Source organism: Lonchura striata, chromosome 2 (genome assembly GCF_050655825.1).
Source record: "Lonchura striata isolate lonStrDom1 chromosome 2, ASM5065582v1, whole genome shotgun sequence".
NCBI lineage: Eukaryota > Metazoa > Chordata > Aves > Passeriformes > Estrildidae > Lonchura > Lonchura striata.
The window spans coordinates 101,376,829-101,401,676 of record NC_140704.1 but is presented as its reverse complement, the minus strand read 5'-3'; the positions used below and the strand labels follow the sequence as shown (position 1 = coordinate 101,401,676).

The 24,848-nt window shown below is 37.6% G+C and overlaps 1 protein-coding gene across 2 annotated transcripts in view; it reads left to right on the top strand.

Annotated features, from left to right (window-relative positions):
• The window catches only part of DOK6 (docking protein 6), a 246,983-nt gene that overhangs the window by 111,613 nt on the left and 110,522 nt on the right, over positions 1-24,848 (top strand). For both annotated transcript variants that reach the window (XM_021530883.4, XM_085571881.1), the window contains exon 3: positions 10,177-10,291. In XM_021530883.4, the coding sequence (XP_021386558.1) occupies positions 10,177-10,291 (115 nt within the window). The remainder of the gene's footprint in view (positions 1-10,176; positions 10,292-24,848) is intronic.

Sequence of the window (24,848 nt, the reverse complement as noted above, 5' to 3'; positions counted from 1 at the left end):
AAAAACCTGATTTATACCCGAGTCCTGGGTCAAGGGTCCCAAGTTCCTTGCCTCACCACCGTCCAGCTGCACGCCTGTACCCATAAGATCCCAAACCCGGAGTAGCCAGGTAGCATAAGCCTCACGCCCTCGTCGCACAATGTCTTTATGCAGATTGCGAAGACTTTCGTACGTCAGGGACTCGGTGATGATAGCAATCTCTGGCTCCCCTGTGGGTTGTGAGGTTCCTCCATTCCTGTCCCTATCTGCAGGGTGCTCTGCTTTCACCTTAGACTTCCTTGTTTCTACCGGGGCCACTGCTGCTGACCGTGACTGCCCTTGTGGTTCAGCTGGAACCTGGACAGTTGTAACATTAGTGGGTTCCACAGCTGTACTATTAGACTGTCCCTCCTCAAGGCAAAGGGCCGGTTTCTCACCAGCTGGGGAAATGCACTCCTTCAGCATCTCTCGTATTTCCTTAACCAGAACTCTCACCCAATCTGGGCGGTTCATTTCTGAGGTGGGCTGTGGGGCAGGGTCAGGCTCTGGAGCAGCAGCATCTCGAGTCTGTGGTGTAGGTGTGAGGGTAGTTATCCAGGTTAATCTTCCCTTATCTCTGAATGCTAAATATAACAGGACTATCAGCAACACCACCCATTGTATGGTATCATTAGCACTTATAAAGGATCTTAACCCTTTGAGAACTGGTGGAACAGACCCAAAAAGATGGTTAAAAGGTTGAGAGAAAGTTTGCCCAGGTGCTATTTCCTCGCAGTAGGTACCGTTATTAAAGTAACCCCAAAAACATACAGTTAACGTGTGATAGCTATGAATCCATGTACCTGCCTTCCAGAGGAAATTAAAGATCCATGAATTCCTCACCCAATTAACCCAGAAGCCAAACTTGATAACAGACACCGTAGCCTTAGTCATAGGACCCATTTTTAGATAAGGGTCTGCAAATGGGAAAAGTATAGCTACGATCACATGCCACTCAAACCAAGGTAAACTAGACCACATGGTGATGCTGAAGATGTTTTTACACACAACAAAACCAAATTACTTAAGAACTGTTAATCCTTTTTCCCTCTCAATGCCCTCGGGCCCCACGTTGGGCGCCAAATTCTGTCTTGGTTAGACAAGACAGGAGTCTGTGAAAGAGGGCAAAGCCTCCTGTGCAATGGAGAACGGCAAACCCCCCTCCCTCTGAATTACGAGGATCTTTAAATTAAAAGGCTCTCAGGCAAAGATATGGGAGTGGGAGTAACAATTCTTTATTAGGAGAAAACTAGACAACAATTTAAAAAGGAAAATGCAATCGGTACAAATAAAACTAGTGAAAGAAAAAGTCTAGAACCTGAGGAATGCCAGTATCAGGTTTTGCTGGGACAATTGCTTTCCCTTGCAATAGTTGATGAGTTGCAGCTGAAGTGGTGATCTTTAGAAGGGTATAATTTTCCTCTGAAGATCTGGTGGCAGTGGGGGCCGGTCTTCCTCTGCGCCGGGGTTGCCTCTGAGCTCCGCTGCCGTCGCCTCTGCGCGCGCCGGCTGCTTCGCTGCGGGTGCCGCCGAAGAGAGAGCGAGAGAGAGAGCTGCTTTCCCCGGGAATCCCGCGAAGAGAGAGAGAGCTGCTTCTCTCGGAGTCCCGCAAAGAAGAGGGAGAGCTGCTTCTCTCGGAGTCCCGCAAAGAAGAGGGAGAGCTGCTTCTCTCGGAGTCCCGCAAAGAAGAGGGAGAGCTGCTTCTCTCGGAGTCCCGCAAAGAAGAGGGAGAGCTGCTTCTCTCGGAATCCCGCGAAGAGAGAGCGAGAGAGCTGCTTCCCCCCTCTGGGTGGGACCCCTCACGGTGTTACATTTTTTCAGCCTTTCATTGAATCAGTCAAAGGTGTATACACAAACCATTGTCTCTGAGAGAGATAACAAAAAACCTGTCCAACCGGTTCGCCTTCGACAGATGGCAAATGGAATACAAGCTTATCTTACAACCCAGGACAGATGCTTTGAGATCCTGTCTGTGGTCTTCTGATCTGTACTGAGCCAACATCTTGTATTCTCCTTTTGCAGACTGGAAGCAGCATATTGGTACCTCCTTTGCCCTTCTCTTGCTGTGATAGTTGACATGGCCCTTGCTTTATATATCACTCTCTTATTGTTGCCATGCTGTTTCTGGTTTGGGATGGGTCTTTACTGTCTGGGCGTCCCTCATTGGTGTCCCTGCTCCTTGCCCGTGTTGGCCTTTGCTCTGTCACATTACTGCTTGCGTGGTATTACACAATAGATGGTCGTATGTGGACTATTATTAAGAAATAAAAGGATAAATTATTTCATTTTATAACTTTTTCTTCTGCTTCTACTTTTTCTAGTTAGAACTTAAATGACAGGAAAGTAGTGCGCAATGCAAACCAGAAACCCATTTATGTAAATTCAGACCTTTTCTTCTGCCCAGGCAATTTCCAGGACTCTGCACAGTGGAAATAACTTCCAGTAGATGGATTTGCAGAATCATTTCCCTCCCAGTTTCATATGGGAGGCACATGTTTGGAAGAATTCAAATAAGATATAAACCAGAATGGGCCACTTAAGGTTTTATTCATGATTTTTGTGGTTTTCATCTCTTTTGGACCTCCTTTCTTATTTACCGTGGAATTGTAATTTTTATAGAGATGCAAATATAATAAGTGATTTGGACATACTATTTCTGTAATTGTGGAAGAGTCATCTCATCTATTTAAAGGTACAATTTGAGCACCAGATCCCACAATGTGTTATATATGTACAGTCTTTACATGCCATGTAATAAAAAGGAAATCCTACATCTTCATCTGCATGAGTAGAACAGATGTTTAGTACAAGAAGCAAACAAAAAATGTCCAGTGTGTGTCAATAGTGAAGTGTTGTAGATTAAAGAGAAAGTGTATTGAATTGTTCCTAAAAGCCTTCCTCTTTGAAATAAACATATATAGTTCCAAAGAAAGTAATCACAAAAGAGGAAAAATACATTTACTGTTAAGAAGCAATGCATCTCAGTTAATATGAGCCTTTTTTTAAATTAAGTGCCTTTTGGAATTTAATAGCTTTTCACATCTAGGAATATAACTAAGGTACTGAGATGATAGCAAAACACCCAAATATTTTAAAGGATGGGTGTTTTAAGGTGCATTGACAGTAACAGTTTCATAATATATTTTGCTAGTATAATGAAATTGTGATGTTCTAATTATTTCCTATTATTTACCTGGGTAGCAAATGCTCTTTCAAAAAGACTTTAGGTTGATAGACAGGCAAGGGCTAAAGTTTTTTTAGAGAGACCAGAAGTTTGTTACTAGAAATCTGTTATCTGATTTTTTCTGACTAGACAGATATAACTGACCACTTCAAAGCCTGGGTGTGCTGGTCAGAGATTTTATTTTCCATATAGCAATATCCTAAATAATTTCCTTGATCATCAGCCTATACTTGTGTGTCCTTCTAAGGCTATCTGCCACTGAAGGCTTTCTTACATTAGTAGTTTTCTTACACTTGAATTATTTACTAGGTATCTGCAGCATGGCTTTGCTGAAATTAAATTACAGTTGGTGTAGCTAGAGAAAAGTTGAGTTAGACTTCTGAAATCTATCAGGATGATTTTCAGATTATTTCCTAGTCTCTTGGCACAGACATGCACTAAAACTAAACCAGACCAATCATTTAGTATTTCCTGTAACTCAGTCCCCTGGCATCTGACAATGCTTGTGCATTCTGGTAGGGAGGAGAGAATTGAAGAAATTTTGTATTAGCGTTAAATTTAGGATCTTTATGCAGAAAGGTGACTTTAGTTTATGTGAACCTCTCAGGTTAAATGTTACTATCATAAGACTTCAAGGAAATTAAGCTTTTTTTTCAAAGTGAGGGCATAATCTAAATACTTTCTCTTATCCTCTTGTCTTTTTGACCATATAGTATGAGATTTGTTAACTGTTGTTTCCTTCAGAGGAGTCCTCAGTTTCTTCTCTTGTTTTTAAGGTTGGTGTACTGATCTATGTTTCTTTTTTGTTGTTGTTGTTGTTGTTGTTGTTTTTTGTTGTTTTTTGTTGGTTTGGTTTGGTTTGGTTTTTTTTGGATTGTTGATCCATCCAGATGTGGCTAGACAGTATTTATAAGGTGTTGATAGTTATGGACTTTATTATTCCTATGTAACATTTACTAAAAGAAGCAGGTGGATGTTCTGAATATGGAGTTCTTTCAGATAAGATGTTACACCAACACAAAACAAGTTAAAGTTTTAGGCTTATCTCCAGACCAAGATAAAGAAAAACAATGAGGATGTGAGGAAGTGCATTGCATTACCTGAAGCAATATTTAGATGATTCATGACTGATCAAGATATATGAGCAATAGTGTCAGAAAACTTATAGGATCTTTCACCTTTTTGATTCATCTGTAAAAGCGTATTAGATTTTGGCAAACAATCCAAACATCAACAAAAATTTGTTTCCAGATCAAGTGCATTTATTTTCATCTGTGCTTATAAGGAATATTTGAGGTGAAGCAAATTCCTGGCTGTGAGAGGAGCCAAGTTACAGTAAGCAACACTGATGTGTTGCCTTGAGATCCTGACACAAGTCTAGACTGGTATAATTTTACAGGAGTGAGATTATGCCTTTACCAATCCTGGAAGTTATCCTACCTATTAGCCCTTCAAGGCTATGTCCTTTTATCAAATATTAATAAGAAGTGGAGGACTTGGCTTTCTCTGAAACAACTATGTCAAGACCCATCCCCCCTCCACCCAGAAAGAAGAAAAACCTGTATAATAGATGAAAAAAAAAAAAGAAATCTAAAAAAAACCTTGGCAAATTTTGGTTACCTGTAAGCTTAGTAACTCTTCTACATCTTTTCATCAATCAGTGTTAAATTGTCTTTTGAGAGAAAAAGCAAAAGTGGTTTTAAAGAGTGATAAAAAAATTCAAGAAACAGAAAAAAAAGTAGGAAATGTATGTGTGGGCCGCTGAGTGATGGACATATGAAGCAGGAATTATTGATGAGGAGTAGGAGAACTGAGAAATGGTCCAGGTGCTAAGAGTCCCTAGCACATACCGCACTGTGCAACATATGGAGAACAGCACTATATGTCTAGAAGAAAAAAGAAAGTCTAAGTTAACTTGCTAATGGTAGTGGAAATTTGTATACTACGTAATCATAGCTTAATAAAAAAAGGATTTATTTCACCTACTGGAAGAAATCAAAGGATAAAAAATCAGAAAAAATCTCTTTGCAATTTGCTTACTAAGGAGGCAATATTGGGTATTTTATTCATTGTTGGAATTAATTTTGTTCTAGAGAGTTACAAATGGGGAAAATATGAAAACTGATTTTCAAAGTTTTCGTTGGTTTGGGTTGTTTTCAGTGTTACCAAGGTTTTAGATGAAGTATAATCCCCTAATGGGGAAAATGTTTTTTGGTTTTTTTTTACTTTTTAAAAACTTTATTAGACTTTTAAAACCTTCTTAAAATCTGCTATGTTTTAAATAATTTCAAAGTAGTATTTTTATAAGTTCTATTTTTGCCTTTTCAGTAGCTTTGATACTTTTCCCCTTTTAAAAAATGCTTATTTATTTTTGTGTTTTAAAAAAAAAATACACAGAATTTAAGCCACAGTTTTAAAAATCTCTGAGATAAAGCAATCTGGTTGCCAGGCAAAGCTCATCTATTCCTTCATACAGGATGATATACTCTCAGGTGTTTTTTAATTGCACACGTTCAGCAAGTAGAGAAACGACTCATGCTTAATTGGCATTAAATCCAGAATTCAGAATTTCATTAACTTAATTCTCTATCAATGGGAGGATAGGCTTTCACAGTTTTGCCTCTATCTTTCTACTCTGATTGTGGAGGGAAGCATACAGTACAATTTGAAAAGATGAACACTGAAGGAACTATTCATGTTTATTTGATATTGAAAATTATATAAGCAATAGAAATACTGAGTGGCTTATTTGATAATATGGCCTTTCTAGTTGTTAATGTAGATTTGTGTTCCTGAAGTATTCTCATTTCTTTTTCTGTTAGCTTGCTCAGAAAAATTATAATTACTAAAATCTTTATAAATTTCCTATGTCCTCAAAATGTTTTAGCTAAAATTATTTCCTTCAGTTCTTGTAAAGTAAAGCATTCCAATAAGAAAGAGATTATTTTGGAAAAAAAATCTTAACTGTCAGAAATGCTTTTGCCACGTATGTTAAACCACTAAAGTATTTGACAAGGATGTCTCACAATATCTCATAGCAGTTTCAAATAGGTCCATTTTTTATGGAAAGGCAAGAGGGATATGATTTACAAGAGAGATATGATTTCTGTATGAGACTACAAATGGCTTAAAAAGTTTGTCTTAAAGAAAGAAGGTAAAAGTCAGGGAGTTTGGAAGAGGCAACTAATGTAACTTTCTCACACTGCAGTTACAGGAAATTCTGTGCTGTCGAGGAAGGTCCTGTGATTTCAGACACAAAGGAAAATCAAAATGTGTTTAAAACAAATACCCTTTTTTCCTGCATGGAGACTATTTTTCTTTACTGGCCTAGCATGTTGTTCAACTTAATCACTCATGAGTACCAAAAAGCAGCACATAAGATTTGGCAGTGTTTTCATTGTCTCTTTCTGACATTAAATTCCCACCAGCAACTTCTGTTGTATGTACATTTTTTACTGACAATATTCTTAAGTGTTTGATGCATGTTGCATATGTGACTGTATTAAACAAGGCAGAATTAATGTACTGATCAGAAGATGACTCAGAAAATCATCTTTACATATAGCTGTGTGTGTACTTAGGTATGTCTGTATTTATGTTTCAAACATAAATTACTATTAAAATTTTGTTGCTTTAGTGCTAGGAATGTAAGATTTCTGGCTCTATTATCATTATTATAAGCATTGCAGGGTCTTTCAGTAATCTGTAATACTCAAGTACTAAGAAAAAAGGTAGATCTCTACTATATAACAGAGACTAGAAGAAGGCTTGATAAGCCTTATTGTCACTATTCAAAGCAATTCTATTTCCTTTTCTGCTATACCAGAGAGAGAAATTTTCCCTTCTAAGTAAAGCAAGATTTAAGGCACTTTTATCAGCATGGTGTGCAGTTTCACAAATGCACACACGTGAAAATGTCACTTTCTGTATTAATTGCTTGTGTAAGAATCACTGGAGCTTTTTCCTCCTATCAGTGTTTTCCCTATTGGACCACCAGCTATTTTTAAAATTTTCTTTAATAATAACCTGAACTTTTTTGTGTCCCAAATCATCTTAAATATTTTGCTCTTATATCTTCTCATTTAGCAAGGCTAGTAGATCTGTGCCCTCTCTCTGACTTTGGGGCCTTCAGTGTCTTCAAAATTCAGTAATAACTTATGGATTTGGTATTGTTCCCTCAGGTTTTGAATTCTAGAGTCTGCTCTCTCCTCTGCCTGCTAATGCTTTCTTACCTCTCTTTTGGGGGATTTCCTTGAGATTAGTGCTTTGGGTGAGTCATAAAAGCCCTCTCACACATTAGTTCTTTTACCATGCATGGATCAAGGAAAATCAACAGATATTAAAGTAAATTCTTTAATGGAACAGGGATATTTGTGGTATTCAGCCCTTCTCTTTCCTCCAAGACAAAAAGTAGTGAAATATATGGATTCTTACAAAGCCCTGAAAATGCATGACAAAAGTTAAAATTATATGGGATTAGGAACCAAATGGTGAGGCAAATGCACCTGTGTCCAAAAGAAGGCCAAAAGGTTAACATGAAGAATACAGAGAATTTTGGCAGTCAACCAAAGATCAACCTGGAGAATTTCTGACAGTCTTACTTCAGCCTATAGGAAGAACTGTGGAGTAAATATAATATCTGGGAAAGGCAGCATGGATTTACCAAGGGTAAATTGTGCCTGACCAGTATGATCACCATCTGTGATATGTTATGAGAAGAACTTTAGCAGGGCTTTTCACATTTTCTCCTGTGGGATTCTCAAATTGAAGTTGGGACGTTACTCTCTATGCAGGTGAATGTCTACATGATGTAAAGATGGTCAGCTAGAGCTAGTCAGACCCAGAAAGTTGTGGTTAATTAGTTGGTTATTATATGGTTAATGGTTGGTTATTATGTAGTTAATGGTTGGTTATTATGTAGTTATGTTGGTTATTAGTGTAGTTAATGTGCTTACCTGTTTGGAGGGTTGCAGCAAGTGTGGAACTGCTGTGCACTTGGACCTTCTTGATATTGTTATCAGGGACCTGGAGGAAATAAGGGAGCTGCACCAATGTGCAGAGAACAAATTGGTAAGGATCAGTGCTTTTGGTAGTCAAGTCACCTTTTCAGCAGCCTGAACAGGCAGGATGAATGGGCTGACATGGACTTTGTTAAAGTGATTAAGGGCAAAAGACAAGTGCCAGCCTGGGGGTAGAAGAACCCCTGCATGGCACAGGTTTGGCATTGGCAAGCTGGGGGCAGGACTGCAGGGAGGGCCCTGGATTTTGATGTCTCAGGCAGCAAAGCTCCGTGGGCTGGGTGGACAAAAGAATGGCTAGTCAGTACAGAGAATGATTATTCTCCTCGGATTAGCACACATTAGACCATATTCATTTTTGGCCCACCTGTTACAACAAAGATATTGACAAACTGGAGTGAGTTTTGCTGAAGGCTGTTAAGGCAGACTCTAGAGCAGTCTTCAGTTCTGGTCCCAAGTTCGTCAGCATATAACACATTCCTCTTCATGCTTTGTCTCAGTTTCTTTTGTTGGTTTGATGCATCTCGCTGCTCATCTGCTATCAATATTTTATTGAAATGTCTTTGCCCCAACGTGTTCCATTTTTTTACTGCACCTTATAAAATCTCTTCTGCTTTAAAAACATTTATTTCAGCATGTGAAAAGGAATGCTGGAACTGTACACCAGGAGCATAACAATTACAAAGCAAAACAAAAAAAACCCACCTACATTCAGTCAATTTTTTCTGTAGTCATAGATGTCCAAACTCATATAGCTGACATTTTTCTGGAAATTAATTCTGCCTGAGGCAAATGTCCTGCCTGAGAAAAACTAACTCTAAACAGATAAAGCTTGCCCAGAGTTCCAAGAAACTGAGAAAAACATTTCAGAATATGAAGTGTTAATCAGTTTAATATAGGCAGGCCACGAGGTGTGGTTGGAATAACATATTTTTCTTCCATTTTTTGTTAATTGTAGTTATATACATGCATCAAAAGAAAATTGAAATAGATTGAATTTTTATATTGTAAACTTGCTGCAAGAGTATTTTATTGTTGATAAGCTTTTCTAATATTTAGGAAATAAAATGAAAGTTTGAGTTCTTTTGAGATACATTTTAAAGACACATGAGGATCTATCCTTACAATGTAGTGATACTATTTGGCATATTAGTTGAGTTACCTTCCTTAACTAATGAAACACTGTTCTTCCAACGTTAGGTTTTCTGTTTGATGCAGATTCTGAAACCGATCCAAGTTGTATAAGTATAGGAATTGAAAAATAGATTATACAAATCTCAAGGCTGAGTTGATGTTACTGTAAACTATTTCCATGTAGGACTTATTAAAGAAACAGTTTTGTCGAAATTTATTAGAGAAATAGAGTTATTAGAATTAAGTTTTGTAACTTAAGACTCTACCTATTTATGTGGGTTTTTTTTAACCAATTACCAATCTGATAAATAACCCTAGGGGTTTAGGAATGGTACTCCTCAGTTTGGGCCTCCCACTGAGACTCAAAACCACACTGCTGCGCTTCCCCCTTCCCCTCCCCTTCCCACTCCTTTGGAATGGAGTTGAGAATTGGAGGCACAAAAGCTGAAAATCATGGGTTGAGATAAGAATGATTTACTAGAAACAGCAATGAGACAGAGAAATGAACAGTAACAGCAGCACAAAGAATCAATTTACATGGAAAAGCTTGCAACAGGGAAAGCCAGTATCAGGCTCTTCCCCACAATGCTTTCTCTGCTGGAAGAAGAGCTCCTTACTCCTGCCCCTGGCAATGAGTGAGGTGGAGTGGAATAACTTCTGGGCCTTTCCACACACCTTTCCTGCTTACTGTGAAAAATTAACCCTGTCCTGGCTGAAACTAGGACGGGAAAAACACTTTATAGTAAAAATTGAGATGCTAAGGTTAATATTTTTATTTGTACTATTTATACACTGGTCTAAAATACTTTTCTTCATTTTAAGGTAACAGAGCTGCACAATATCAAAAACATAACCAGATTGCCTCGAGAGACAAAGAAGCATGCAGTGGCAATTATCTTTCACGATGAGACATCAAAGACATTTGCGTGTGAGTCAGGTAAGCAATTGCTGCTTCATCTCTACCTTGAAGAAATCAAGTTACACATCAAAGTCTGACTCGGATGAATTAACTCACAATGCCAGTTAAAAACTCTAAGCTTAAAGAAATTTGTGGTAAACAAAAAACTTTGAAGTTTGGGGTTCAGGCCTTTTGGGGTTTGGTAGGGTTTTTTAAATATATTATGAGAGGTGTTAAGGTTGTTAACAGAGCTCTTTTTTCCATTATTTTTCTTTGCATGCAGATGGTCTAAAGACTGGAGGTTTCCAGCTAAACTTGTAAATCCTAGTAAAAAATAACCTGTAAGATGTTATTAAATCAAGATGTGAAACATTCTTTTTTTAACAAGATTTGCTATAGGCACTTACTAAACTAATAATTATCATGCCATTGCAAATAAGTGGCAAATACCAGCTAAAACCTCGGGATATTTTAAAGCAGGGTGTCAAGCAGTCTGTGGTTTGAATGACTCCATAGCATAATGACTAGACTAGCATAGAACATGAGTTGGGCATTAGAGTATACAATGGCAGGCAGTTAGTTGTGAGACACTGAGCACTGTAAAATTAAAGTGCACTATATTCTTGTCTGAAAGCACAGTTGTACACATCTGTGTCCTAGGGTATATTTTAACAGAAAAAAAAAGTTTTTAAAAATAGTGGGAAATTCTTTAATGATAAAGTTTGTGATTTTTTAGTGACATATTTGAAACTTTGAATTTAAAAGTTTGTATAGAGAATACTATATATAAAAGTGTTGGTTTTGGTTTTTTTAAAATATATATGTAACATTATGTATGTATGGTGAAAGGCCTAGAAGAAAAGCCATGAGGAGTGACTGAAGTTACTTGGTGTGGAGAAGAAACTGGAGTCTACAACTTCCTTTTGAGGGGAAGAAGAGAGGAAGACACTGATCTCCTCTCTGTGGTGATCAGAGAGAGGACCCAGGGAATGGCCTGAAGTTGTGGCAGGGGAGGTTTAGGTGGGAATTAGGAAAAGGTTCTTCATCCTGAGGGTAGTTTAGCCCTGGAAAAAGCTCTGCAGGGAAGTGGTGACGGTGCCAGTCTGACAGAGTTCAAGAAGTATTTGAAAAATACTTTTGGGCACATGGTGTGACTTTTGACACTGTCCTGCACAGGGCCAGAAATTGAACTCTCTGATCCTTGTGGATCCCTTTCAATTCTGGATATTCTGTGATTCTATATCAATATTATCATATAAACATTGCATCGTGTACAGTGTAAATAATAAATTCAATGCAGTGAAACAAAATCTGAGAAAAGTGGAGGAAGTTAAACGTGTACAAGTTCATTAATTATGTAGCTTTTCGATCAAATATTGCAAATGGTCATATGTACATACCATCATGAAAGATAGATTGACAGTGTTTTTGGTTAATTAATTTAAGTTTAAGGACACACATAGAAAATCTGTGTCTGTCTACAATTGGCTTAAGAGATCATTAGATAAGTAGTCCACATTTTGAATTCTAATATGTAGAGTTGATAGTGACTCTATATTATGATTAATAATTGAATGAAAGCATTTTCATTATATTCCAACAGCACTTAAGTCAGTTCTATAGAAACTTTTTCATATGCCTTTGCATTAAATCCTCTTCTTTCCTAGTGAGATCTTGTTGCTTCCCTAGAATTACTGTGGTTCAGGTATATTTGAAAAGAGTGACAGCAAATCATAACTTCAGAATTCTTTCACCAAAGAAGGGACAAACCTGTGGGAATCCAGGGCAATGGGAATATCCCCCTGTCTGCCCTGGGGTGTTTTGATAAAATAATAATTTAAAAAATAATTTTAAAATAATAATTTAAAATAATTTAAATAATTTAAAATAATAATTGAAAAATAATTTTTAAAATAATTTAAGCGTCACTTCTTAATTAGGTAGTTTCGCTTTTGATTAGACTTAAAAAGACCTTGTAGTATGAGTTTGTTAGCCATTTTTGTGCTGTTTTCACGCATGCAAGGTCTTGATAATTTAACAATTAACAGAAGCTGAAGACTGAAAAAGTCCAATGCATCTCTCGTTCCTGACACAGAACTGCTCCAGGAGAGTCTCCCCTACCAGGGGTGCCCCCAGAGAGTTACCCCACTTGGGGCCCATAAACTCACACAAACCTAAGTTCAGTATGTCTGGCCCACTCACCCTTTCTTCTTAACCTTGAACCCAGTTGTAAATACAAGGCACATGTAGTACCATAAGGTGCTAGCAGGGTGTCAGTATGAGCTGCTCTCCCTTTAAGCTCTATACAATGGTGTGTTTTGAGTGGGCAGGACCCTGGGTGAAGTGGCAAACAAGTGGAGAGCTTGCAGACAGAGAACAAAGTTCAGACCAAGATAAGTGATGTAGTAGGTGTCTGATCTAGACCTCATCAACAAGAGAAGGAAGATGAAGCAATCTCGGGGCAGGTGGAAAAAGCCTTATAGTTCCAGGCATTGGTATTCTTGGGTGACTTTAACCTCAGGAGTAACTACTGGAAGACCAATAAGGCTGAACACAAGCAATCCGGATTTCTGAAACAGATTGAAGACAATTTCTTGATACAGATGATCAATAGTGTGATGAGGGGAGATGTTTGTTCAGGGACATGCTTGGCAGGCTCCTGTGGATCCTTGAAGGGCAAAGGAGCCCAGGAGATCTATCTAATCTGTGAGGACAGTATCCTCTGAGCACAAGAGCTGTTCTCCCCATACTCAGAAGACAAGCTTTACAGAAGAGGAGTATGACTCGCTCAAACACACACACAAAAAAAACCCTACAATGAAGCGGAGACTGACTACTTGGGAGGAATAAAGAGTCATTGTCCTTTTACATAGGAATGGAGTTCAGCAAGCTCCAGCTAAGGGAAATGCAAGATAGAAAAGGTTTCTTAAAGTACATCAGGAGTAAAATAAAAGCTAAGTAAGTGTGGCTCTATTGCTTGCTGGAACAGTTGACATATTGATAAGGGTCATGAGAAAGGCTAAGGTACCTTTTATACTGTGGTTTTCACTTGCAAGGCTTGTCCTCAGGCCTTCCAGGTCCCTGAGCCCTTGAACATGATGAAGTATCCCTGGCAAAGGAAGGCATGGTAAGGCATCACTTAAAACACTTGTATTTCCTACAAAAGTTAGTGGAGCTTGATTGTAAAGAATGAAAAGGAGCATCCAGATAACTGTACTTCAGTCAGCCTCACCTCAGTCCCTGAGAACACTGTTGGAGCAAATCACATGTAAGCACATGAAGGACAGCAAGGTGAATGGGAGTATAAAAAAACCCACTTCCCATATACAAATAATATTTTCCACAATAGGGCAAAAGAAAGACAGTGATTCTTACATACCTTGATTGTAGTGGTCTTTGACACCCTCTGTAGCTTCCTCCATAGCCCCCAGAATTGGTGGGGCACAGAATGGATAAAGACACTATAAAGTGGACAGAAAATAGGCTGGACTTAAGAAACCAAGGCTGTGAAGCCAAGCTTGCAGCCAGGAGGTAGTGGATCCCTCAGTTCCATGCTGGGACCAATATCATTCAATGGCTTCACTGACAATCTGCATGATGAGGTGAAGGGTACTCTCAGCTGGTTTGCAGGTGACACCAGGCAGAAAGGAAGGGCTGCTGTCAGAGGGACCTGGACAGGCTGGAGAAATGGCTTACATAAACTTTATGAAGGCTTACATAAATCTTATGAAACTCAGCAAGAACAAAAGCTCTTTGCCCTGGCTTGTGGTAATCCCAGCCACAAGGCAGGCTTGGTGCCAGCTGTTGGGAAGCAGCTCTGCAGAAAAGACTCTGGGGTCATGGTGCACAACACGCCCTGGACAGCAGTAGTAAGGGTCTTCACAGCAGGTGAAAGGTTCACAGAAAGTGACCCTCCCCTTTTACTCAGCACTTGTAGGACCACATCTGGACTGCCATGTCCAGTTTTGTGCACTCAGCACAATACTGACATACAGGAATGAACCCAGGGGAGGGCACCAAGAGCATAGGACATGTGAAGAGAGACTGAGGGCATATTCAGCCCGGAGAAAAAAATACTTCAGGGGATCTTATTGCTTATGTGATCTGAGAATACAGAGAAGATTGAGCTATAAAAGCATTAGATACCTTGCTGTTTCTGAATGACTACAAATCTTGGCTGTGAGCATAGTGGAGTTTCAATCAGTTTGTCTTTCTCCATGCCTTCAGTCTGTCTAAGCAGCATAGACTGCATCACATGTATCAGATGAGAAAGATGCAACGTTTTGTTTCACTAAAATCTGACTCTCTTTAACTCCAAATTTTTTGTTTTCTGAACTAGGAAGATACAGTCCAAAAAAATTTAATTCCCCAAGGCATTTCCACAGTGAATTCTGTCTTCTCACAAGGAACTGTTACCGTTTTTAATGCTTTGAAATGTGCCAAGTACTTGGATTTCCTGTATGAAACTTAACGAAATTTAAAGAATATTTTAAGAAATTGCTTCTTATTTAAAATGGATTCTTTTTCTTCTCTTGTTTAGTGGCACTGGTTTATGTGGAAAAATGCATACTTTTACAGCCTCATGGTGTATAGTAATGTACACACAATGATGTTTATTTTGGCAAATCTTCTTGCTACTTCTTTGGTTAACACAATAACTTTACTAATCCTGCTTCTTTCCAGTGGCTTCAGTGTCAAAAAACATTCAAATGGTTTTCACTCAAGGCAAAAACTTTCTAGACTCATAACTGCTTGACCTTGAATTTTTTAGGACTCCAGAGTTTCATAATGTGGACATTTTTCTACCATGAAGCCTCTGAATAGACAGAAGCAGATACCTTGTTTATTATCATCTTGACTTCTAGAGGCAGATGGAAGGAAAGTAACATTAAATCCATTGCAAAAGGTCTGCTGAGCATAGAGACAACAATTTTTTGGAGACAAGGAGAAAGGAATACTCAAAGCTGAGTTGATTTTAGGGACTGAACAATGTGAGGTAGGGGTTTTGTCAGTGTTCTACCAGAAAATGATTTTAAATAATGGTATCATTTTGGTTTTGATAGTCTGAGCTGATACCTTCTCTTCTGCTCTGTCTTAAAGTGCCAAAAACCAGCACATTTTTCTGGCACATAGCTTTCTTAATTGTGGAATTAAGCACAATAAAATACTATTCTGTTTCAAAATAGGTCTCTAAAGATGCAGAACACTTTTGTTCTCCCCAGAAAGCCTGAGAGCTGTAATACCAGCCCACTGGGTGTGCTGGCTCTGAGCCTGTGGTTTTTTTTCCCTAAACTCTTGCATGTTTTAGACCCTCATCTTGCTTATTGTGTTCAAGGCAGCTACTGGCAAATCTGAGCTCTGGGTGGGCTGTAACCCCTATATTTCCATTAGAATTACAGCAAAATAGTAATCTTAGATGCATCTAATTGTTGGTAATCTTCATTTGCTAATGAAAACATTCTATAGAAAAACAAATCGTAATCCTCCATATGCTTTTGTTATCACCTACCCACCACTACTACCAGTGCTCCCAACATCTACAACAGTTGTAGAAATGTGTTCCATTCTGAAGCCCTATTAAAATATTTTGAAGAGCAAATCAATCTAATATATTACAGTTCCCCAAATAAAAGCATGGGATAACAAGTCTTTAAAGAATTATCCTTCTTCAGGAAGAAAGGGAAGCTTCTTGCTTCACTATATCTGTTTCTGACATCTTCTCTAAGGGGCATAAACATGTGACTTTGGTGATTAGCAGGCAACATTTTAAAATTCTCTGTTACCATGAGAATTGTTTCAGTGGAAGTAAACTAATGAGAAGTCATGGCTGATTAAGTAACATGAAAAGTAGTCTATAACTCAGTGAACCTATAACATGCTTTAAAGAGTGAGAATTCTTCAAACCATGGGAAATTGCTGCTGCTCTAACAAGGAACACACTATGGTTTCAATTTGAGCCTTCCTGAAAACTGTGTGAAAGTTATTGCCATAAAGGGAACTTCTGTGTGGTTTTTTTGTTTGTTTGTTTTTTTGTTTTTTTTAATTAAGAATTATGAAAGTCTGGGGGATTTTGTCTTCATTCTGAAGTATATAATCAAGTGGAGAATGTCTTTCAGCTCATCATTCCAGCTGCTGGGTTTGATATGTTGACTTTCCCTGATACCATTGCTAAAGTTGTTGACACGGGTCTTGTTTGGCTGAGGACTTCTTGTTATTTTTGTTGAGTTTTTTCCTTCGCGTAAGTGCGCTGTCACTTTTTGTGTAGTTACAGCCATGCCTGGTTGCATGTATCTGTTAAGACGCTCTTCTTCCTGCAAGCCTGATATCTGTAATATGACTGTAAGACAAGTGTCTGAATTGAGACAGGTGTTCTGAAATGTCCTTTAAACTCTCACAAAACTTGTAGATGTGATGCAGTGAGCAATGGTGGCTGTGCAGGGCCAGCAAGAAAATGAAGCTGGAGGGCATGATTACTGATTTAATCTAGAATTTTATGGTGCTGTTTTAGAAGTTGCTAGCATGATGAGGATTGTGTCTCAATAATACCTAGCTTTTAAGGAATGCTGTTTCTGATTTGCACTAGTCAGGGACAGATCATATGGGGGCTTTCATTTTTCTTTTAGTGATGACAGCAAAATACTAAGTGATACCAGTCCCTGGGCATTTCATGCTTAGTGGCCCCTCCAGCACAGGTTTCTGTAAAATCTATTTTGGTTTCTAAATGACAGAATGTGATGAAAACTGATGAACTTTTGAACCTAGTTCTTAAAAGATAAAAACAAACAAACAAAAAAAAAAATTAAAATGAGGGGAGTTGAAAATATTATGGACATAGCAATAAGAAAGACTAATAGAGCTGAGAGGTGATTCTGGTGATTTGAAAATAGAATGAGTTGTGACATAAGGGGCATTTCTGGTTTTGTTTGTTTACATAGAGAAAGGAACCTGCACTCTCCAAAAAGCATATGTCTCATTAGAGATCAGATGCATGTTCTCACTAACATATGTAACACATTGTCTGAGATCTAAAAAAGAGTGAAAAGACAGGTATTTAATGAAGTTAAATATTTTGCTCTGGATTCTTACATTCCCCTTTTCTATCACAATTTTTGAAACACTATCCACTTTCAAGGCAAAGTTCAGTCTGAGTCATGGTAATGTTAAAACTTAATTACAATGCATACTCTTTTGTTCTGGACAAATAGTTTTAGTTTCTTTTGGTGGGTTTTTTTTTTTTCATTTTGCCTTGAAATAGGCACCTTTGTTCTGACTTTAATATACATAATGTAGAAGTATTTGGATTCTGCCTCTCATTCCTCTTGGTTGCCAGTTGATACTAATTTCTCTTGGTTGTCTGTATGAGCTACAGTGTTACAATTTTATGACACATACTGGTAATTTGTATTACTAGCAAATGGAATGAATGCAGAAAATTATGCTCCATCTTCAGGACATAGCTGTTGATGGAGCAGGTTCTACACTGTTACTTTCCATCCTGTTCATTTCAACAATATTTTGTGAAGACAAACTCATATTTTCATTTTTTTTAGCAGAATGCTAAGCTTGAAAACCGTAGACACTCAAAATGGTCCCCATATTTTCTGCACTTCTTCCATGCTCTTCCAGGGCCCTGAGCTAGGAATGTTGCTGCATTCTCAGTTTATAGGGCAAATGTGGAAAAGGAAGGAAATAATGTTCACTTCCAGCAGGAACATGCACAGGTGCTGTGACAAAAGAGGTAGGAAAGCTGAACATTTCTAAATGCAGGAATTGGAAAAGGTAAACTTGCTCTAAGACTGCAATATGGGAAACCCTAAAATTTAGACTTTGAAAATCAAAACCTTTGGAGACTGAAATTTGTTTTGGTTCCCTAAATTTTGATTATATACTTGTGTAAATTGCAGAGGTGATAAGGATTCAGTTGCTGTTCACATAGTGTAAACTTGTCTGGAAACTCTTTAATAATGTCCAACGTAGAGGTTCTATATACGTGCTCTCCATGATATTTGGAAAGTTGTATTTGGCAGTCGAGTCAAGTCCCAGGTGACTGGGGGAGAAAAGAAACATGGCATCCATCTTTCCAAAGGTAGAAATTAGGACCCTGGTAGCAACTGACCACCCAAGCCATTCTATGATCCTAAGTAAAGAAGTATTATTCTTTTGTCCTGGACAAATATATTGAAGTGCAGACTATAAGTGCTTTCCTTATCACAGTTTTACTTGTAGGTATTGAAATTTATATGAAATATAAGCTGTTCCCATAGGAATAAAAGACAAAGGAAGATTGCTAAGATAATGATGAATTATCTATTTTAGAGTGCATGTAGAACTTCTTGAGAGTAAAAGATTAGGAAAAAAATATATTCCTGCCTACAGAAACTCAGCAAGTTCAGAAGACAAAGAGAAGAAATCAAAAAGATTTCAGCTTCATCTGGTAGCTGCTGCAAGGTCAGCACCATCTTGAATAGTGAATTTAGAGTGACTAGGAGAAATGCATGAATCTCAAAACCTATGCCCTAGAAGGTTCAATATACAGTTGCCTTTCCAAGTAAGCATGGAGTAGAGGTGGGTTTAGTGAGGCTGAAGTCTAGGATTTCAGGAATGTGAAGTTCCTTGGAATTGTTTGTTGGACTATAAAGTGTCTTAGTTGCTTGTTTGTTGGTTTGGATTTTTGTACTGGGAATGGGAGGGTTGTAAGCTGTTAAAAATCAATGAACATTTTAGTATCTGCAAGCTCTATGTTTTATACTAGAAGGAAGTATGTGTCAGTGAGATGACAGAAGCCCATAAAAATGCAGAACAACATGGTCTAATGTTTGAGTAAAAACAAAATATAAGAGAGGTTTTCCTTAGCCTGTGGCTGTTTACCTTATACTGAAATCTGAAATTGCTAGTATGTTGTGCATCTGTGTACAACAGGATTTCTTTCTGATCTCATTTTGAGATTCTTAGTGGTTTTGATAAAAGTACTGTGCCACAAATAACTTCTGGTCTTACAAAACAAAGATATGGAGACCCTTTTGTATAATTCATGCCATAAATTAAGTTAGAATAATTTTTAATCATCTTTTAAGTATGGAAGTCCAAATGTACTTCCTCTCTTGTAAACACATTTTTATTAGAAGGTAAAGCAATAAAATATGACCTATTTTAACATGCCTTCATGCTATCTACACCTGGTTTTTAAAAATATTGGCCTGCTCTACACTGCCAAAAGGCATTCACATGCTATAATTAAAGGATTACAAAAACAGTCAGAGAATCTTGATGAGTTTTGTGCATAAAATTTCCTCATATTCTGAGTTGTAATTGGTAGTTTGCAGATGAAGGACTGAGATAACTTCATTAACTGGATGACAAATGAATGTGTCAAAGTCTGGAAAAAGTCTCAGGCAGAGGACTTTTTTCTATATTAAACATTGACTATAGCTATATATATGTGGATATAGAATCTAATTTTACTAAATATCTATATGAGGGTTTGTAATAAGGAGTCATGCCATGAAACAACACATTGTGCTTGAAAAGGATGAAGTTTAAAAGCAAATTTTATGTCTTCATTTTAAAATTACTTTTTAAACATCCATGTTAGTAATTACTCTGACGTTTGTAGAGCAGACTAAAATAAGTATTTGTTTCTGTACACAAAGCAAGGTAATTTCTTACTTTCTTTCCACATCATAAAAGGCTGTGTATCATCATTGTCCTTAAGGTTGCTATTTCCACATGGTATGCAGGTTTTTAGGTATCTTACCCTGATTTTATTAGGCTGATCATAGAAGTGAATTGTTAACAAACAGCACATTTGAACTTCCGGAGATGGTGATTCCACCATTACCCTGGGCAGCCTATTCCACTGTCTGACCACCACTTCAGTGAAGAAATCTTTCCTAATATTCAATCCAAACATACTCTGGGGCAACTTGAGGCAATTTCCTGGTGGATTTTCTTGTGTCTTTAGGGTTTTTTTAACATAATTAAAACAAATAAAAGTATATCAGGATTTTTATATCAGGTTGAAAAGAGAATGGCAATGTAGTTGAAGCTAAAACAAAAGCCTGTCTTTTCCATCTTGGTTAGTGTGTCCCATGCATTATGCGTATGGTGTTCTTTAATTGAGAAATTTGTTATAAAGGCCTCTGCTGTGGTAGGTAATTGGGAAAAAAGTGAATGAGACTTAGTATTTTAAATAGGTTTGTTTTTTTTTTTCTTGTAAAGCCAGGACAAATGGATTCAATTTCTTTCCTAGAATGATACTTTGTAGCATCCAGCACTACAAAATTTAATAGTGTATATTTGTATGCTTTCAAATCTACATCTTCCTGTGTTCTGAATACTGCAATTTAAAAATAGATTTTTTTAAATGTTCTTGTAGAAGGGGAATTCAAACAAGATATTTTCCTTCAAAATTCAGGCAAGACTACAAAGCTGGATCATCAAAGTAGTTATTCTTCCTCAGTCTTTAGGCTTCTGACCCCCATCAACATGATACAACTGCACCTGATGCTGAAGTTGTGGATTCTTAAACAGCCTGCCAGGCAGGCAGGCAGATGGGCAGTTTTCTGACAGTGCATTTAGGTCTTGATGCATCTGGATTTACTCAGAAAAATCTCAACCAGCTCTAAGTATAATACATTTTAGAGCAAATCATCATTTTTCTTGAGACATCCCTTAAACTGTGCAGAAATATTAGCACCTTGTTAAGGTGGAATGGGTTGCAGTTTTCATTGATGATGAGAAAAGTCAATAAAGAATTATTTTTTTGGTTATGTCTTCATGCCTAGATACAACCCGTCTTGGCTACAAGCCAGCTCTAGTTTGCAAATAGTGCAGCTTTATGTTAGGAAAGCATTTTGTCTTTGCAAATTCCCCATGCTTCTCATCTGGTTTGCAGTAGAATCAAAATAAAAACATCATCACCTGCTCTTACTGGGAAAAACAATGACAGACCTGCAAGGAGGCAGGATATTTAAATGGTAATATCCAGTCTGTATTGTTAGGTAAAAGAATTCTCCATTACCTCTGTTTCCAGTATTCATATCCAGAACACAGAAAATATGTGGTTATGTTGTAGTGATTTGACCTTGGCTGAGTGTCCCTACTAAGTTGCTCTCTCATTTCCTCTACTCAGCAGGACAGGAGAAGACACAATAAAAAGTTAATGAGTCAAGGTAAGTACAGGGAATTGCTTGTGAGGTACTGAAACAGGCAAAACAGACTTGGGCAAACAAGCAACAGAGTAGGATGGTGAGAAGCAAAAAAAAAAAAAAAAAAAAAAATCTGAAAACACTTTTTCACTAGCTCTTCCTTCACAGGCTCAACTTAACTCCCAGCTTGTCCCTGACCCGAACAAGGGGATGAGGAATGAAGATTGAAGTCAATTCATATTATTTTGTCTCTGCAGGGGTCTGCTCTGGCACCTGGAGCACATCCTCCCACTCTTCCTTTCACATTGGCATCTGGCATCTGGAGGGCTGTTTCTCTCATGTTTTCTTTCCTATCATGCATTACCATTCCTTCAATGTCTTTTCACATAGGCACTACCAACACTGGTGATAGGCTCAGCTTTGGCTGGAAGCAAGTCTTGCCTTGGAGCTGGCTGGAATTGCCTCTGTTCAACATTAGGGCAGCTTCTTACAGAAATCATTTCTCCAACACACCACCAAAACCTTGCCATGTAAACCCAATAAATATATAAAAATATTTGTGTATCAAGAAATTGCTAGCAACTTTAAGATAATCCTATGATATTGCGTATCATTTTGTTTTTCTTTCTTCCTTTCTTTCTTTCTTTCTTTCTTTTTTCTTTCTTTCTTTCTTTTCTTTCCTTTCTTTCCTTTCTTTCCTTTCTTTCCTTTCTTTCCTTTCTTTCCTTTCTCTCCCTCCCTCCTCCCTTCCTCCCTCCTCCCTTCCCTTCCCTTCCCTTCCCTTCCCTTCCCTTCCCTTCCCTTCCCTTCCCTTCCCTTCCCTTCCCTTCCCTTCCCTTCCCTTCCCTTCCCTTCCCTTCCCTTCCCTTCCCTTCCCTTCCCTTCCCTTCCCTTCCCTTCCCTTCCCTTCCTCATTCCTTCTTCTTTATTTTTTTTTTATTTATTATTATTGAGACTAGCAGTACTAAGTCTCTCAGGCTTTTAGCATATCATTGTACTTTGGTTGTCACTCACTCAATCTCCTTTGAGTCTTCTCTTCTGGAAAGTACTGGTGTGGGACATTACTGACTTGGTACTAATATGCCAGTGGAGATGTACATAGGTGGTGAATTTCTAGACTGTTTCCTTTTTTCCACTTCTTTTTCCACTTTAAAAATTTCTCTAAAGCAAATAGAAGATAGGATTCCTAAAGTCATAGCTATTTTTTTTTTTGGCATATTTCTACTTCCTTTCCCTTCAGGATTAGTGTAAAACCCCATTTGATGTCCACAAGTTTGCTAACACTGGAGTGGAATCCAGGTATCAGCTGAGCTAAAAGGCTTCTGATCATCTACATGGAATATAGGTCAGATCTCCTGGGATTTGTGAATATGTATCAACTCATAAAATTAGATGATTTCTGCAGTTCCTGACCTCTCCTAAGAACAGCATACATTTAGTGACAGCACAAAAATCATGGCATTAATTTATAGATTGAGTTTGAAGTATTGACAAATGATGTATGGTTGGCTGAGCCTAGGGACAGTTCAATGAAGAACATGATAATTTACTGCTGCAAACCTAAAACATACAATCTATTTTTCATTCTCTGTCACTGTTCAGCTTGCATTGCATTTGGCTACTTATAGTGTGTAAGGTATATGGGATTGTGGCAGGTTAACTGTTTCAGGTCTTTTGAAACACTTTTGTCACTGAATGAAAGCAACCTGAGAAAAGTAGTGCGTGTTAAAGAGCACAGAAATCTTTGTGTCCTATTAATGTACACTTGACCACATATTCAGCATTGCATATTCTATTTCATGTAGAGTCTAGGCATAGAAACCTTGGACAAATTTGTGTACATTCAAAAAAGTCAAACCAGACCATAACAAAACAAACTAGAGGTAAGCATTCAGTGTTCACTGTCCATCCACCTTCATAACATTTTGAGAGTTTGTCACAACCTCTAGTGGTATCAGCATTAGCATAGCCCCATGGGCTGTCAAGCAGTCAGAATGACTGCCACTGCAGCCACTGCAGCCAGAGTGATCAGTAAAGCCTCTACACTTGCATTTCACTGCTGTCTAATTGTTGAAAACTAAAGCAATTTTAAGACTGACCCATGTGTTGGATTGATGCAGCTATGTAGTGATAGGCAAAGACAAAGCTTGATGTGACTCTTTAAGATTTTTCTATAGCTGTCTCAGTTTTTATACCTGCAGAACAAAGCTGCTTAATGCATTGTAACAGCCCATTCCGTTTTTAATCTCTCTGCCAATATTTAAGGGGAAAACATATTAAACTATGGCTTACTTTTAAGAACATAGCTAAATAAATTTTAGGTAGAAATAACTCCAAATTTCAATAATTCAAGTTGTTCACTTTTCCTGATTTTAAATGACTGCCACAGATATGGTAGATATGCAAATGAATCACTAGTACACCAATTGCAGATATTCCACTTACTAACTAGTTTATTCCCAGACAGCTGAGATTCCTCTGTTTACAGTAGTTAATGATCCTGGGTGTCAGTTCTAAGCAAGGCAGCAATAAATTTCTCAGACAGGACTTGTCCTCTTCCCTGATAAATGAATAAATATTAGTTTTTGTATTAATTTTACTGTATGCGTCAATTTGGGATGTTCAACCTCAGATTCTTGGAATTCTAATTTTAAGTAAGGCCAAGAAGCAAATTGTGCTTCAGATGTCCAAAGATGTTTAATTTTAAAAATCTCAATTTATCAGTTATAATCATTGCTTAATGTAGTTTCAAAGCAGCTTTAAAAAGTGCCCCAGAATACCTTGCTTTTCTTCAAATCAGTATGACATTTAATGCAATTCAATCTTCTCTATATGAAGATTACAATGAAGGAGGAAAATATGAGTGCATTTTCTGTAATTGCAGTTCAGATACATTCATACAATGTTTTCACAATCCATATAGATAAATTATTGTGTTTGCTCTAGAAAAGCTTTCTTTTTTTTTCCAATACCTTTCCTAAAGCATGTCTACTTTTAAAATTTTGCTTTAAACAATTTCAACTGCTTCAAACTGCTTCTTAATCTTCCTTGCAAAATCTGAGGTTAAAACTGAAATTATTAATTAGAAAACAACCATAGAGAAGCTATTGTTGCCTTTTAGCTTTTAGTCATTTAGTTAGCTCTTTCTTGTTTTGTTCTCAAACTTATAAAATAGTGCATTAATGTGAAAATAAGGCAAGTAAGGTGTTAATGATTACAAATATATTCGTTTCCCCCTCCTGCTGAAGCAGCTACAATCAGTATGAAAAAATTATATAATAATTGGGGAAATGTATATTCTGATTTGAGAACTCTTTAGCATTTTGCCTTAGATTCAGTTTTTATCAATTTGTAAGTGTTTCATAAGACAAAATAAACATCATATTTGGTTTGAGTTTTGCAGGTGTTTGGTGGAGCAAACTTGTTTGACCACCATTGGTTTTGACAGT